The sequence below is a fragment of the Antedon mediterranea genome, chromosome 11, assembly GCF_964355755.1.
Source record: "Antedon mediterranea chromosome 11, ecAntMedi1.1, whole genome shotgun sequence".
Lineage (NCBI taxonomy): Eukaryota > Metazoa > Echinodermata > Crinoidea > Comatulida > Antedonidae > Antedon > Antedon mediterranea.
In genome coordinates, this window is record NC_092680.1 from 15,953,964 (window position 1) to 15,970,867 (window position 16,904).

Below are 16,904 nucleotides of genomic sequence, written 5' to 3' on the forward strand. Positions count from 1 at the left end.
TGGCTACGTTGTGTTTTAACAGGACATGAATAAGACCGTGGTCGTTCCGATACAGGTTTCCGCACTATCTATGACTCAAACGTCTCTATTGCTCTAATAATGGTCTTTCTGTAAACCAGACTTTAAACAAAAAACCCTGTATCGTATTAGAATTAGTCCTCCCGCCTGTAAACTGTAATAATACAGGTAGTTGTTATAATGAGATGTATTTATTAGAGATAGGAATATACATCCAGTTCCCTAGATCAATGGTCTTACTGTTGGTTAGTTGACTTCGTTTAAATTAATGTTATTTCATAGGCCTGTCATCGGATGGTATCATAGAACATTAAATGAAGGCAATATAAACTCATTACTGTATAACAAACACCACGGAAGACGTGTTTTCAAAACAATGGCCATGAATATGTTCAGAAACTGATTTATATGTTCTAATAATTATAATAAAAAAAAAGCACAAGAGAATAGCGTATTCATCAAGAAAATCATGAAATGAATCAACAGCGCCACCTACCAACACACAAATAACTAGAGAGGGCGATATGGTTTTATAAGTAAATAAAGTCAACGTATATAAGAACTTCATCAAAGTAAGTAGGTAGGTCCATTTCATTTAAATTAATTATGTATTTTTTATTATTTTATTATCAGCTCAAAGTTTCATTTTTCCTTTATATATATATATATATATATAGATATATGTATATATATATATATATATATATATATATATTATATATATATATATATATATATGTATATATTACTTTTCTCTATTCCGACATCACCATAATGACTATATTTAATTGTCCTTTTACGTACGGTGATTTAAAGCCGAATATAAAATTAAGTCTGCCTAAAAGATCCCAACATTGACACTGTAACAGAAACAATTTAGGTCCATTAGCATAAACATACATGCACATCAAGATGGTTGATCGTAGACAGACAAAATAAAAGGTGGCGTAGTTTAGATTCGTATCTAGATGACTGGCAATAGTCAGTTAATGTCTACCTAGTGATAGCTGCAGAATTAGTGTGCAAAATACAAATGAAAGTATTAACAGCACATTGCCTCACAGCCTGCTTCCTATGGTAGACTTATTCGTTGGAAGATCCGCATGGCACTGACGTTATCAACAGAAGTGCTGATAACAGTATATTAAGATGGTGACAAAGGGCAACACGACTCGGCCTACCAGGCATATAATAGGTTACTATATAAAAATGGGATGAATAAATGAAGTATCCCAATCCATGTTGTATTATTTCCTGCGGCGGAATACCTGCATGGCACTAAGGTAATAAACGGAAGTATTACTGTACATTAAATGGTGACAAACAGTGTGGAATAGCCCACTATACAGGTTGCAATTGGAAATAATGAATACGTGTTAATTATGCTTCCTACGCGTTGGAATACCCGCATGGCACAAAAGTACTAAACGGAAGCATTATGAGATTACTGGTGAAAGACGGTGGTATGGAATTAACTAAAGTATTGCAAGCACATCAATTGGTGACGTAGCATAATTCTAATTAGTTACTAAACAGGTTGCTATAAAAAAAAACCTCGTTAGAAGATGACACTAAGGTTATGAACGGAAATATTATTATGACATAATATAAAGACAGAAAAAAAAATGACAAACTAGCAAACAATGAATGACTTCTTAAAATTGTAGGAATTAAATGTATTACACATTCGTGAGGTGTAATAGTGGTAATGTTGGTTGGGTGGTTAACACACAGAATAATCAGCACATAGTTATTACACAGTATATTGTATTGGTATTATTAACCACTTCAATGACTATATTATACCGGAACACCAGTGATACTATTAAACAATTCCTAAAATCATCGTTAATAATAAAGCAACCAAGACCACAATGATAAGATTAGATCAAGGCAAGATAAATCATGTGCATCATGATCATACTTAACTTTAATATGATTGTAACTTTACACTAATATTAATATCTGGTTTGTAATACCAGGGAAGCGTTAATAACATATAATACTCTTCCTTGGTAATAATACTACCGTACCTGACATTCATGGTTATGGAGAATGTTTCATTGATAATTGCAATCATATCCTACTGGTGGTAGTTATTGTCAAAACAAACACTGGAATGTACATAGGTGTCGGAAGATACATTATGCTATTATATCTTTATCATCAGTTTACTATAGTATTATACTATATTATGTTAATAATATATTATATTGGTTGTAGACTAGACTAATAAAGTTCAGTAACCAGGTTTTTAGTAACTGTAATCTAGGATACAGCTCATAACTCAAGTTGTCGGAGACACCTGTTTGATATTCCATATAAGGAAATTGTTACAGCTTCTTACTAAAGATGATGATGTCATTTGAATTTCATCTTCAAGCCAATTTAATCTTCTTTAAGTTATTTGATGAGATCATTATGATCACCCCATTTATCCTGCATAAGAATATAAATAGTGGTACCATATTTAATCAGTCCTAATACGAATACTGATATAGCTAAGCTAAATGCTGTTAAAGTCTATTAAAGTATCTAGAAGTTTGTTTGTTTTGGAACAACTGAAGTAAAACTGTATACTGTATTAGCCTTGGGTTCAGCTACATTTGTAAGTCTTAAGGGGCGGGGGGGGGGGGGGGTCGTCATCCGGGAAGAACTTGACATTTAACTTTAACTTGAACCATTTTCCTCATCATCCATTCACAAATGCTTGTAATATCAATATGTTTATTTTGTTTTGTTAAAATAAAACGTTCTTGATTCTTAACCATCCCTAATTCTCATACACAGTTCCAGAAATCACGCATCTCGCCCTGGACAAACAAAAACAAGTATGAGCTTTGTATTTGGTGCCGATCCATCTCATGGGAAAAAATAGCGTTAAGGCAAGTTAACCTCTCAAAAGGCTATCAAGAAAACTGACATCGGATGTGAAATATTATTCATGTAAATGTATTTCCCATAGGAACATATGGATGCATTCACTTTAGTTATTATATAGTCTTAACTGTATTAAGTTACAGAATAATACGTAATTTGTTTAATCATACTATTTTATATTGGCCTAAACCAGATTGGGCTCAACTGGTCTCTATATTATGACGACGCATTTGTAATACATGTCACATGGTACCTGTACAGATACGAACAAAATAACATGATTAAAGGGGTGATTCAACTGTTAAAGTTATGAGAATAAAAAGCCTTGTTTACGATGACTCAACATACGAATCTGACTTAAATCTTGTTTTACCGGTCGGCCTGTCTGTGTAAAATCAGCATCATCGCTAGCTTCACGAATATGCAAAGCGTCCGTGACAACCATTATTCTATTCTAAAGGAAATAATATTATAAAACTGCGTTTGGACTTCAATATCAGATCCACCAACCTTATTTGGTTTATCTAGAAGTGACGTCATTTAATTGTTCCTACTGTTATACTTATTCGCTACCTGTGCAGTAATTCAACAATTGGTGGTGGAACTAGCTGTATCACGTTTGACTATCTTTTTCTGATGATCAAGATGATGTATAAAGCAATATTATTGACTCTATCAGTGTTTCTTCAGCTAGCAAATGGAATCGATTTTCTAATAAGGCCTTCAAATAAGCGTGTACTTGTCGGTATGTCAGTTACACTACGGTGTTCTTTTTCGAATAAAGGTAGTGGTAATACCGTTTACTGGTATAGACCAGAAACAGAAAAATATATATCTAACAATGAGAATCTCTACACACAAATGCCACGGTATCAAATAATTGGAAACACGGGTGAGTACTCTCTTCAAATTACCAATATTCAAGTGACAGACGAAGGGGAGTATAGATGCGGATTCTTTAAGAATGGTATGTTTACTTATGCACGAGCTGTTATTGTTGTACTGGTGACTCCGGCTATGGGAAACCCAAAGTGCTCAAAGCGCCCATCGTCAATGCTACGGCCTGGGGATTCTGTTAGTCTGATATGTCAATCATCAGGTGGTCGTCCTCCAGCCTCGTTGCGTTGGTTCCGAGGTGATCAAGGTATGATCGGTACATCTCGAATATCCCCTAACGAAATTATGACGGTTCTGCAACCGGGTGACAATGGAAGGAAATTTGTTTGCAAACTTACTCATGAAACGATAAACGCACAAAGAACTTGTAGCATTATTCCGTTGAAGATTTTACCTGTTGTTATTGTAAATCCTGACGCTCTGACCGTGGACGTCGGACAAGATGCTTCATTCCGATGTGACGCAGAGGGAATACCACGTATCAACAAAATAACATGGTTAGTTAACAACACATTGGTAGTTAACGGAATGCACAACCGTTTCGTACTAAGACAAAACTCAATTGTTCTCATAATTAGGAACGCAACGCTTATGGACGATAACACGGTTGTCACGTGTCGGGCCTCAACACCAAACGGTTTGATCGGCTCGGACACTGGGATATTATTTGTAATTAAGGGCTATATACCAAAGACTACTTTGGCAACGACTATAATACAGACAGGCGCATTCACTACAGATTTAGAAGAGAAAGATTATGTCAACGAAGACGGAAACAACACAAAAGAAATTTTAGGAACATTTTTTGGTGTAGTTTTAGCGTTCCTAATTGTTGCAACTGTTCTATTCATAACCGTTCGCTTGTGTGAGAAACGGAAAAAAGCCAATGAAATGAATATGTCTCAGTTGCGAGGCAACGGCTCTGTGTATTCGATGACTAATGAATATGGCCCAGCACCGACTGTCACAGATCCCGATCCCAGTAAATACAAAACCCTCGGAATCGAGGGAAAGTTACCGTCTGTTTATCAAAACCTGATCGAGAATACAACGAACCCGGCAGTTGTGTCCCAAATATCCGGATATACAAACGGAGGGCCAATAGTGGATAATTTAACAAGCACTGGACTGCAGCACTATGAAGTAGTAGTGTCAAAGAATGATTCACTTGATGATGAAGATATTAACGATTATGAAACGCTAGGTCGTGATGGTAACGGTATCGTTGGCCGTGTTCCTCCACAGAGACGATATGACACTCCGGCTTCGGTGCTGTCTCCGATTAACAACAATACCCATAATGCAGACATTGGAGAAACCAATGCTTTTGATGGTACGTACGAGATTCCAACTGCCGTCAAATCGCAAGGTCTTCGAAAATCAGATACTCTTGATAGTAAAGGCTATGTTTGTCCTAAACAACTTTATATTTCGCATTCTAAAGCAGATTCAACCGATAATTTATTAGAGAGTAGTTGTGACATTGGGGTACAGGATTATGTTGATATGGAAACAAAAACTCGATCAATTATATATCAACAGTCGATAGAATGTCTCGATCAAACATAAGAAAAGTGAATTATCTCAAAAAGTTTCCGTGAAAATTACGCTCAAGGTTTACAGATATAAATACTGTTTTTAGTAGGCCTACTTAAAACTATTTTACGATTGAGTATTTATTAAGTACGTATTAATTTCATGTTATACGTACATAACCTCTGTGTAGACAAAAAACGAGTAAAGCACTGTTTACAATATGAAACTTCATGTGGCAACAAATATGCCCATATAATAATGATAATGTCATATCACTAGTTTAGTATATCATATTTGGCAGATCACACTTTTTGTCAAACTAGTTTGATAGTGTAGACAGAGCTTTGTTAAGTAGCCATATTGCATTAATATTGATCCCCACTTGGACGCAATGCAATGACGTATGTACAACCCAAATGTGTTGACCAATCACATGCGATGAATTATTATCGCTAAAGCTTGGTTCCCACTAGAACGCAACGCAAGGACGTAAGCCGCAACGCAAGCGGATTGACCAATCCAAGCGATGGATTATGCGAACCGTTCCTTGTGATTGGTCAATTCGTTTGCATTGCAGCTTACGTCCTTGCGTTGCGTTCTAGTGGGAACCAAGCTTTACGTTGCGTTGCGTCCAATAGTGGGAACCAAGTATAATTATTCGTACAAGATTACTGTAATTGTTAAATTGCCTTCATTAACTATAAAGCTTGGTTCCCACTAGAACGTAACGCAAGGACGTAAACGCAACGCAAGCGTTTTAACCAATGACAAGCGAAGTTATAGACAGTTAGCAATCACAAGCGAATAAGCCATCGCTTGTGATTGGTCAATTCACTTGCGTTGCGTTACGTCCTTGCGTTGCGTCGCTAGTGGGAACCACGCTTTACTAAGATAGGATGTGATACACCAAACACCTTTAACCTATATTACCAAATCTTACTATTATTGTCTATTTTTTTATATTAACTAACATATAAACAATCTTATATTCACCGGTTAGATGAGTATTTTGAATTAGGAATGCGGCGTTGTTTTTACATAACAAATGTGATTAAATCTCCCCAATTGTATATGCACAATTTACATATTATGTTGTTCCATTGTTGCAGTTGTATGAACGTATGAATGTCTAACTATTTAAAATGATTATACTTAAAATATTGTCATATATTACATATAACTTTTTGTAACGCGTTAATTGTTGTTTGTAACGCAATAATTGTTGTATCATGTAGGCCCTACTTATAATCATGTATGAATGTCTCGAAGCATTGATCTCCCAATTGTACGTACTAATAGGCCTACCATATTATAACACAGCCAAAGATATGATTGTGATTTATGTAATTTGTTATTAGATGATTTATGCGTTAAACGCAACTCATTTAAAATGATTATACTTAAAAATATTGTTATAAATTATATAAACTGTTTGTAACGCGTTAATTGTTATTTGTAACGCAATAATTGTTGTTGTATCATGTACTTATAATTATGTATGATCGACATTATATGCTGTAAATGAATGTACAAATACAATAGTTGTTATTGTTAATGCATTTTTATTAATTAATTGTATTATTCATAACCTGATCACGTTATATTGTAAACATGTTTTGTTAATTATAAATAATTGAAATAATATTAATAGTGTTACATCAATGGCCTGCTTAGTGTCACAGTATTCCCCTGGAGGGCTCAGTTCATGACTCAATACATCGATTGTTAGTCGTGGGAATATTGAAATTCTAAAGAATCAGAAAAGGGGAGTAGAAGAGGTTTAGGCTAACAGCCTACGATAACAAGATGAACTGTAACTCAGACGATATATCAATCATTCAAAATGACCCTAAATAAACCGTACTATAACTCCACTAATTAAAAAAATCCGAACACACGGGACACTATTTTGAGAAACAAACGAGATGAATATGTCTTTTTTTAATTTTGAAAGTGTGTCCTGAAGCCGATTTTCGATGCACTAGGCAACAGAATAATTTTAGAATATGTGAACTCCAAGGAGGTATTTTCATAATGAATAGCATTTATTATGATACCAGATAACTACAGATATTTTAAATGATTTAAAATCAAGGTAGCATTGTTATATAACTGTCCATACGTACGTCAATCCTTTCCCGCGTCCTTCCTGTCAGATAAGTTTAAAGGCTATTCTTCACATTAAAATAATATTACTAAAAGTCAAATTGTAATTTCACGAGATACTAGGACTAATACAGTACACAGACTGTGCTAAACTTCCTTCCGAGGTCACAAAAATCCGTTTGTAAGTATATTGTGATATGAATGTTGGATGTCTATTTAAGTACAGTACTGTGACCATCTATGCCTAATAGCACAATAAAAAATTCTTGTTTAACAGAGACACCACCCCCCCCCCCTCCCCGCCTCCCACAACCCATTGTGACGTACAGCTGAGGAGTTTATGGGGCCTCTGGTCTCTGCTCTCGAAACACTAAATATTTACTGAATTAAAACATTTTCTTAAATGGTCTAAGTATGTTGTTTTATACCACAGGTGATAGCAGTGGTATTAAAAACTTCTAATTCATAAATCTTATTCACCCTAGTTTTAAATAATATAGTAAGTATAGTTATTAATAATAATTATGAGTAGGCCTATAATAAAAAGGCCATATACATGGCTGCAGTCACGTGCTCAAGTTAATGATTACCGACCAACCGACCGACCAACCGACATATGAGCTGTAGAGTCGTAAAACCATTATATTTGTAGCTCCTATTATTTTGACAAATTTTATTGTTTATTTAAACAAACTAACATGGTAATTAATTGATATATATTGGCGTTTATTTCGAAGTAGCCCTTTTATTATTTAAGTATTAATGAATTAGGCAAGTTTAGTCTCCTTCTATAACAAAATGATTAAAGCGAAAATGAAACATAATTTGAACCTGTAGTCGGTATCACCAATAACATCTTTTGGTCATCGGCAATGCGTTTTTTTAATACTTTTTGTTATGGCCTACTACCTAAATGTCCTACCTTTGATTATTATCGTAAACATAAGCATAAATCTATAAACTGGCAGACAGTTGTAAATTTTAAAACTGATTTCGATGTGGTGGTGTATAATGGTTCATTTTTAAACGATAACATGCAATATGGTTTTACGCTTTCAAAAATTGGATTCATCAAAAAGGTTAAGTAAGTTACCCTTTAACAGAAATACATTTCAAGGGTTCAATTTGCATAATATTGTTCTAGCCCTATTTAACTATGAACTATTATCATTTTAGGAAACCGGAGCACTCCCGAGTTCGTGCGAACCTCTAGTTGCTTTACTTCCTTCCATGTTAATTGTGCAATGCTTGCTCACAGAAAAACAAGTACATCTGTCAGCTAATCACTAAATAGAACCAACCACTTGATAACATTAAGAGAAATCTGCACAAACAACTTTTGAGTCATTGCATCGTTTATGATTAATATAAAGTTCCATTTTCTTGATCCATATTCTAAATGTTTCGTTTACCATGTAAGAAATGTGGCCAGTTAACCTATGCTTGTGAATTCATTTCCAGGATATATGGAAGGTGATGTTGACCATGAGTTGATCGTGTATCATCTAAAACAATTGAATCTCTGTCGGCCGGGCATAAATAGATTTAGATGAACAATAAATTGCTGTTACATCAGCTGTCCATGTCGCCAACAGGGCAGGGCTAGTAGCAGTTTGCGCCAATGCGGGATTTGGAAGAAAGTGGTTGTTGCACAGAACAATTGCTCTGGGGTTCCACTCCGTGTACTCTTAAAGCAATTTTCTATGGTCAATTATAAACCACATACTAATCTACCAAGAGACAGATCACTTATATAAATAATGGTCTTTAACGGATTTAAGTTAATGCAAATCCACCTGCATAAGCTTACAAGTATCGTAGTCATGATTTCGGTTGAAGGTTGTTTTTTTAACATGTTTATTTACAAAAAATACCAATAATTTTTAACAAATACCATAATAGTATAGCTAAATATACAAGCTTATATTTAGCGTTTTTTTATTAGCAGGAAACTAATCGTTTGTGTCAAAATACAACTTCCGAAAGTAATAATCGAAATCACGTCCAAGTGCATTACACCGTTTAAAAACAATACGAATCTAATTCATTTTTAAATTCTTCCAAAATGTATTATCATATGTGGCACATGCAAGAGAAATAAGTAGATTCGCATCGGTAGATTTGTAGACGGCCAAAACAATATGAGGCTGAACATTTTTTTTTTCGATAATATTTATTTACATTCCCTTGTTGTTTTTCTATTTCGAGACAAATGAATGCATGAATTTTGTGTCGTATGTGGTTTAAACATTTTTCCAATGTGTTGATTTTGAAAAAAAAATGTTTGCATAATAATAGAACGATAGTTAATGAACGAAGGTTCATTGAAACACAACACTTTTGACAAGGCGTAAACTTAAACGCCCTGTTTATTTTGTTGTACTTTCCTGTTCCTTAATTTTATCAGCAATTTGCTCAAAACACTATTATTGTAACAACAAAACTTTAGACTAAAGATATGTTTTCAGCATTTTAAATCTTGGATTATGTAGTTTCTCAATTTTGAAAATTCTAATTTATGTCCGATTCCGTTTGCCTGTGATACATATTGCTTTTCGTATGAACTTTTGCAGCTAAAGTTTTCTAATTATTTCTAACAAGGACTAGGCCTTTATTATATATTACATTGTACCAACAGTGTACGTTCTATTACTTTTTGAATTATCTAAGGATATTAAATCTTAATTTTATTGTTTTCAAAACTATAACAATTACCAAAAGACAATTAAAGAAGTATCATGATTTTCATTTTATTGCATCCTGACTTTGTGTAAGACATCCTTGGAAAATGATAATAATGATGACACCACAAAAATAGCCTGCGATGGCGATAACCACAATGCCTTTCTAACGGAAATGACCATTACCAATAATAACTTTTAATCGTGAAAAATGTCGCCGATAACAATAGTGTACACTTTTTGGGAAAAGAGTAGACATAAGACTACGGCCAGTTGAATTATTCAATTGCACTTTCCAATATAGGCCTAATAATAACAAGCAAATCTAATTTGTATGTGATCCGTCCAGAATACCAATATTATTGGTATCACTTGTTGTTTTATAGTGTACACTACAGGTGCTGTTTAATGTCTACCTATGGAAATAGCAAATTAATACCTTCGGAGGCTTTTCCGGGAAGGGTAGAGGGGGGGGGGGGTGGGCTGGGGGTTATTCGAGAGGCGTTTATTTGGGTGTAATATGCTAACATGTATACAGTAATCAAATAAATACTGTACCCCCTTATAGATATGAAACAATACAACACCATTAAAATACAGTAAAAATATTTGGTAAATCATAGATCACGTCAATCAATGAATTATAACAATAGAAATGTGTTATTATAATACAATATTGTGTGTATGCATGTGGCGGGGCTTTTATTCGAGTGGACGTTTATTCCAAATGATTTTCTTTAGGGGAGTGGGGGTGTTAATTAGAGGGAGACGTTTATTTAAATTATTATTATTATTATTTATTGCCAAAAACCAGTTACAAACATACAAAAACACAGAAACTAAGGGAGTAGGCAGGAACCTAAAAGTGAACCTAATCACTATAACAAGAGTTCAGGTTCCGTACTCCCAAAGTAACAACAATGATATAGGACGTTTATTCGAATAAATGTAACAACAATTATATAAATTGAACAACACAAAATAAAAAAAAAAACATATAAAAATATTTCCAGTAAATTGTGTTCATTATGATGAAGAATTTACAAACACTTAGCAAACAAGACTGTGTCGTCGTATAGTTCATTGACTTTTGCAATTCTAAAACTGTAATGTCTAAGTAAAATAAAACAAAAATACATTTGAAAGTTAAATTTTGAGATTACGATACGTGAACATACTGTACCGAAGTACTGGCGTTTAAAGGAATGACTATATCGTTTCCTTACTTTAATGGGTTCACAGACACACCGACATCATTGTGGCATGGTCGATGCTGACTAAGGCCCCACGGGAAATCCTACCTTGCAGCTGCGACTACTGCTAGGAGAACACTAACTGCATTTGGAGTGCCATTTCCTAGGTAAACTACATCACGATGTCACCAATCGAGCCACTAAACTGTGATCTAACAAATTCAAAACATTATTATTATAATGTGCTGCATAGGGCCTACTCTCCTAATGTAAAATAATGTCTGTGGAATAATAATATATTATATTCTCTCTTTTGTTTTTTTTTTATATGAAATAAAATATTGAACTGATTTTTATAAGACACAGGACATTCGTTGTGTACTGGTTTATTTTATTTAGTGTATCCTTGCTATCTGGTTAGATAACACACCTGTGTAGATTCCTATTATTTGATTATTGGGAGATTGTGGGGCAAATGATATTAATTGATTACTAATGCAGCTAGTAATCAGCGCAAAGTTATTTCTTGATCTAACCGTCATTTTATTGTCACAAAATAGTTATTTTACCTGTCAGACAATGGTTTTGGGGTTTCTTTTCTATTTTATATGCTGGTCAAGCACATCACAAGATGACAGTTTTATACTTTTGCTTTTCCGCTACTCCCCTGTTATACTTATATGTTTGTTTTTTTACTATGTAGAAAGATTGAAAATAAATAAAAATAAATAAATATGTGAATAAATATTATTTTGTTGTTACAGAAGTGAATACTCAATTTCACTTTAGTTAATTTTATTGCTGTCTGGGGGTCACTTTATCACCCTAGATATTTCAAATGTGAATTATCCTATTACAAACACAAACTTTAATGGACTGTTTCGATAATAATTCAATGAATAACTGACAGTGAATTACAGTCAAAAGTCAGTATTATAGTCAAATAGGACTCATAAATACCAGAAATGCTTTGGGATTTGTAATTTTAGCATGACATGTCCTAATAGACTCTTTTCCCAGACGTTTTTTGGGTCTAGAAGCTGGAAATCTATAAATTATAGTGGAGTTTCCATTTTCGCAAAACTGTCGTCCTTAGAACTATAACTGCTGCTTACTTTAGCTTCTGATTGAGTAGTCCTAATGGGACGTAGCGGGCTAGAGCAGCAGCGTGAAAAATGCAAGGCAAGTGGCAATTTGGGATGATATAATAATATCTTGCGTTTTTCTTATACCGATATTTAATTTTTATATGCAAAAATAAAAATAAAAATTTGAATAACAATGAAGTTAAAGTTATATGGTAGGCCTACTGTATTTGTGTTATGTTATATTTTTATATGTACAATAATGATTAAGAAATGATGAATGGATTTATTACATGGTTAAAAATTATAGTGGAGTTTCCATTTTCGCAAACCTGTCGTCCTTAGAACTATAACTGCTGCTTGCTTTAGCTTCTGATTGAGTAGTCCTAATGGGAGGTAGCGGGCTAGAGCAGCAGCGTGAAAAAAAAAACAGAAGCTGAAGGAATCAAAGTACATTTAAACTCCGGCGTTTTTAGGTCAAAGGTCATCATCACACGATCATGATTTCTTCACTTTTATTTTAAATAAATTTAAATATTTGTGCAAAATATATAGCAGTTTTAAAAAATAAGAGTATGGAAAAAATGATTATATGACTTCTGAGTAGTAAATGCTTATTAGACTATACAAAAATTAGTAATTTATAAAAAGATTCTAATGATCGTCGTCGCATGTAAACAAACATAATAGAGGGCGGTATTTACGATTTTACTTTAGACTCCCGGTTGCTAGGTCGTTATGAATGTTCACCGACCATGGAGTATCTCCAGGGTTCCTCCGGAGTTTTCCTGCTGAGTTTGATGTGAAACGGGTAGTATTGAACGTAATAAAACCTGATACCTAACATATTGTTGTTTCTCCTTTTTATTCTTTATAGTTATGAAATATCACACGTCTATCTGATGCTAATTGTAATTTTTCTAGGAGATATTTTCATATATCAATTTAACACGAATTTTTTTTAATTTTGATATGCATAGGAGACAAGATACCATATTTTTAACAGGTGAATTCAAACATTAATATAATTATTAATATTGATTGTGATGTTTATGTGCATTATTAGTAAAGTCGGTGCTTCTAAGGTAACACAACTGAACCCCGTTCATATTGTCGGTGAACTGGAAATACAATTAGTGAACTCGGAGTAGAACCATTTATCGGTATTGACAGTGAATTAACTCACTGGTCTTGGAAATGAACTTGATGCCAGTATTCCGCCTGGGAATACCGCCCTCAAGATGATGAACATATTTTAGTTTTATTTTCCAAACGTCCTTTGATTGTTGAAGCTATTTTTTTAATTTTTATTTTATTCATTTCGGCAATAAACATAAAATAATAGTTACAAAAACATAGAAAAATAAATATATATGAAGGACAACACACGAAGCCGAGGAGAGACAAAAGCATTAAACAAAACGCTGTCACCGGTAAGGTGTGTGTCTCTCCAACACAAAAATTACAAATAACAAGAATATAGGCCTATACTAAAATAACAGACATTTCACAAGATAGAAAAAAGGATTTAAAAAGTTAAAAAGTTTCTCTCAGACATTTAAAATAAAGCTTTAGAGATAATTTAAAATTAATAAATGAACCATTAACAAAAATATCGCGAATCTCATTGGGTATGGAATTCCAAGTTCTAGTGAATCTGGTCGGGATGCAACATTTTGACATATCATTACTGGAGCGAAGATGCTTGAACGTGACTTTTCCTTTAAATATTCACTTTTCTCCGTTGTTATTTACTTTATTATGATAATTATGTTTTTGTTTTTTATAATTGTTTGTTGATTGTTTCATTTTTGTTGTGTTTGGACACTTTGATTTAAATGTTTATTGATCGGCCGTCCATACATTTTGACTATAATTTTACACGTGTGGGACATATTTATGCAATTTATAATATACATAACAACTAATTAAATTTCTTTTATTTGATTTAACGACTGTGGGTCGTTAAATAGTACCTTTTTCCGTTTGTTGACTAATATTGCAAAACAATTATATATATATTTGTTTTTTTATAATATTAAATATTATATTTATTTGGATTGTATAAGAACACCTACTGTAGTTATAAGTATGTCAACAAACGACCAAAACACTTCATGCCTAGCTAGGCTAGCCTAACTACTAATAGGTCACGTTGAAATATAACCTTTCACCCTTCACATCAGGGCATTACCTGTACCACTACTCATACACATTCATTTGTATATTATTTAATAGACCTGTATTATTATTATTTCAGATAAATACATATAAGCATGTTTACTATAGAAATTACTAGGCCTACAACATACCCATTACGTAATGAAATACATTCTGACAAAAGGCCTATATATACGAATATATAACAAAATAAACATTCGTCAAACGTTTTGTCATACATACAAATACAGTAGGTAGGTTAAATTTTCAATAATAAACATATATTAATCAAATTTTAATTAATTATTCAATCCTTACATATTACTAATTAGATATAATTAATTTGACTACTTCTGTTTGTGATTCAGAGAAACTTTAAATGATGTCTTCCCCTCAAATAAACGTGTGTCCGGTGAGATTTAAACAAGGACACGTTCATTCTAATTTATATGGCCATTTCTAGAATAGGGAACATTAACTTGATTGGTGACCTCTGAAATACGTGTGTATAATTGTGTATGTCGTCGTCGCCTGGGCCCGAAACAAACTGTGTCGAGTATTAAACGGTTCAACTTTCTCGCATGCGCACAATGCATTGACTTCCTAAATTGTCGTTAGTGAATCCATAAAAATACAATTTTGATTTCCAATTATTTTTATAAATAATACGCAAATGCAGCCTTTTATTGTATAGCTGGCTAGAACTTAAATCTTATCTACCATGAGTAGATTTATGGACAATACATTAAATGAAATAAATATTTATATCAAGAAAACTTTATTTTACACTGTTTCTTATTTCGGCATATTCATTGCCTCGCAATCTGAGCAAAACTTGCATTAATGTAGGTGAATCATACGGTTTTTCTTTAAATTCCAAATCTGCGTAAACTAAGACATTTTGCTGATGTATTTTCAACCGTCCAGGATGTGTTTTCCGTTTATCATCTTGTTCGGACATCGCTGCGAGACTCACTTTCCCAACTGAATCGCCTCTGACACGTCCACAGGTCACCGGATGTGATTCACTCTGACACACAATGCTTTTAACAGAGCAATTGTTTGAACTATTTGTTGTAATATTGTTATATGACCCATCTTCAATTACAATTTTAGGCTTTATGAACAGTTTTTTTTTCGATTTTGGTGATGGTTCTTCATCGATTGCTACTAAATCATAGAATGGTTCGCAATTACTTTTACCTGCTGTTTTGTTTTCAAGTGCAAATCTAACGCGTTTCTGTTCGTTTGGAGTTGACGAATTTCTATTAAGGTTTCGACTTATTCTTGCAAACAGTTGCATGAAACTAAATCTACCATCTACTGTTGAGGCATTTTGTAGGACTGCATCCGATTCTCTGGGCGGTGCATCCCTGCTGATAGATTGTTTTTTTTTTCGAATAATTATAACCGCAATTACAACCATTGCCAATATAAGAACACCTCCTCCGGCTAATCCACTCCCCAGTTCAATATTGCTACGTAGTCTCCCCTTACTATCAGGTACATACGCGTTAGTAGTGTCCTTGTAGTATACAGATGTACTGTGGGTACGTGGAATAATGTTTTTAATTGTAGTGGTAGGCGAAGAAGGAATCACCACACTTGGGCTAGGCAAAGACACGTGTAATACAGCATGCGTCGAAACACGTCGTCTGGTGTCGGTAATAACTTCGCACATGATGCGGGTTTTGTCGTCACCGGGTTGAATATTTTTTATTTGTAATATTTTACGTTCGTTTATTAACTCAACACGTCGACTAGTTAGTAACATATTGTTGGTAATTGACCAACTATAACGTGGTCGTTCGGTTGTTTTTAAACCTTGCACATTGCAGGTAAAACGGGCTTCCTCCCCTACTTGTGTTCTGAATATAGATGGCGAGATATGTACCTTTAACGACGCCTTTTGTGGGAAAATAAGGGGTACAATCCTACATGACTTATATTGACCTGTTATTAAGTCAGTAACGTTGCATATAAAAGCAACACCATAATCGTCATGTGATAAAATGAAATTATATGACAGATACTGATCCCCAACTATGTTTACTAGTGTTGCTCCGTGTCTGCTCCACGTAATTTGTGTATTAGGGGTTGTTCCTGCCGAACCGGCATCACAATTCAAATCGACTGAATCGTAAGGTGCGATCAAGTCTAGCGATTGATCAGCGTAGCAATTGGGATGCACCTCCACCGTTGAGTCCCGAAACACATCTAATTTAGCTGATTGTAGGCTATGTACAGTTGTATTTCTAATGTATCCACATGTATACATCCCAATATCAGTCACTTGCACATCAACAATGTTAAGATCAAAAGTGTTACCCGATAAAGGTGTTACGGAA

General features: G+C 33.9%; 1 protein-coding gene across 1 annotated transcript; it reads left to right on the forward strand.

Annotated features, from left to right (window-relative positions):
• The first annotated feature begins 3,129 nt into the window (after positions 1–3,129).
• LOC140062296 (cell adhesion molecule 2-like) lies at positions 3,130–6,837 on the forward strand. The gene has a single exon (XM_072108453.1). The coding sequence runs from the start codon at positions 3,535–3,537 to the stop codon at positions 5,362–5,364; it is 1,830 nt and encodes a 609-aa protein (XP_071964554.1). The 5' UTR covers positions 3,130–3,534; the 3' UTR covers positions 5,365–6,837.
• The last annotated feature ends 10,067 nt before the right edge of the window (positions 6,838–16,904 follow it).

Excerpts from the sequence above, each read along its gene's own strand:
- LOC140062296 (XM_072108453.1), top strand. The coding sequence starts at position 3,535 with ATGATCAAGATGATGTATAAAGCAATATTATTGACTCTATCAGTGTTT.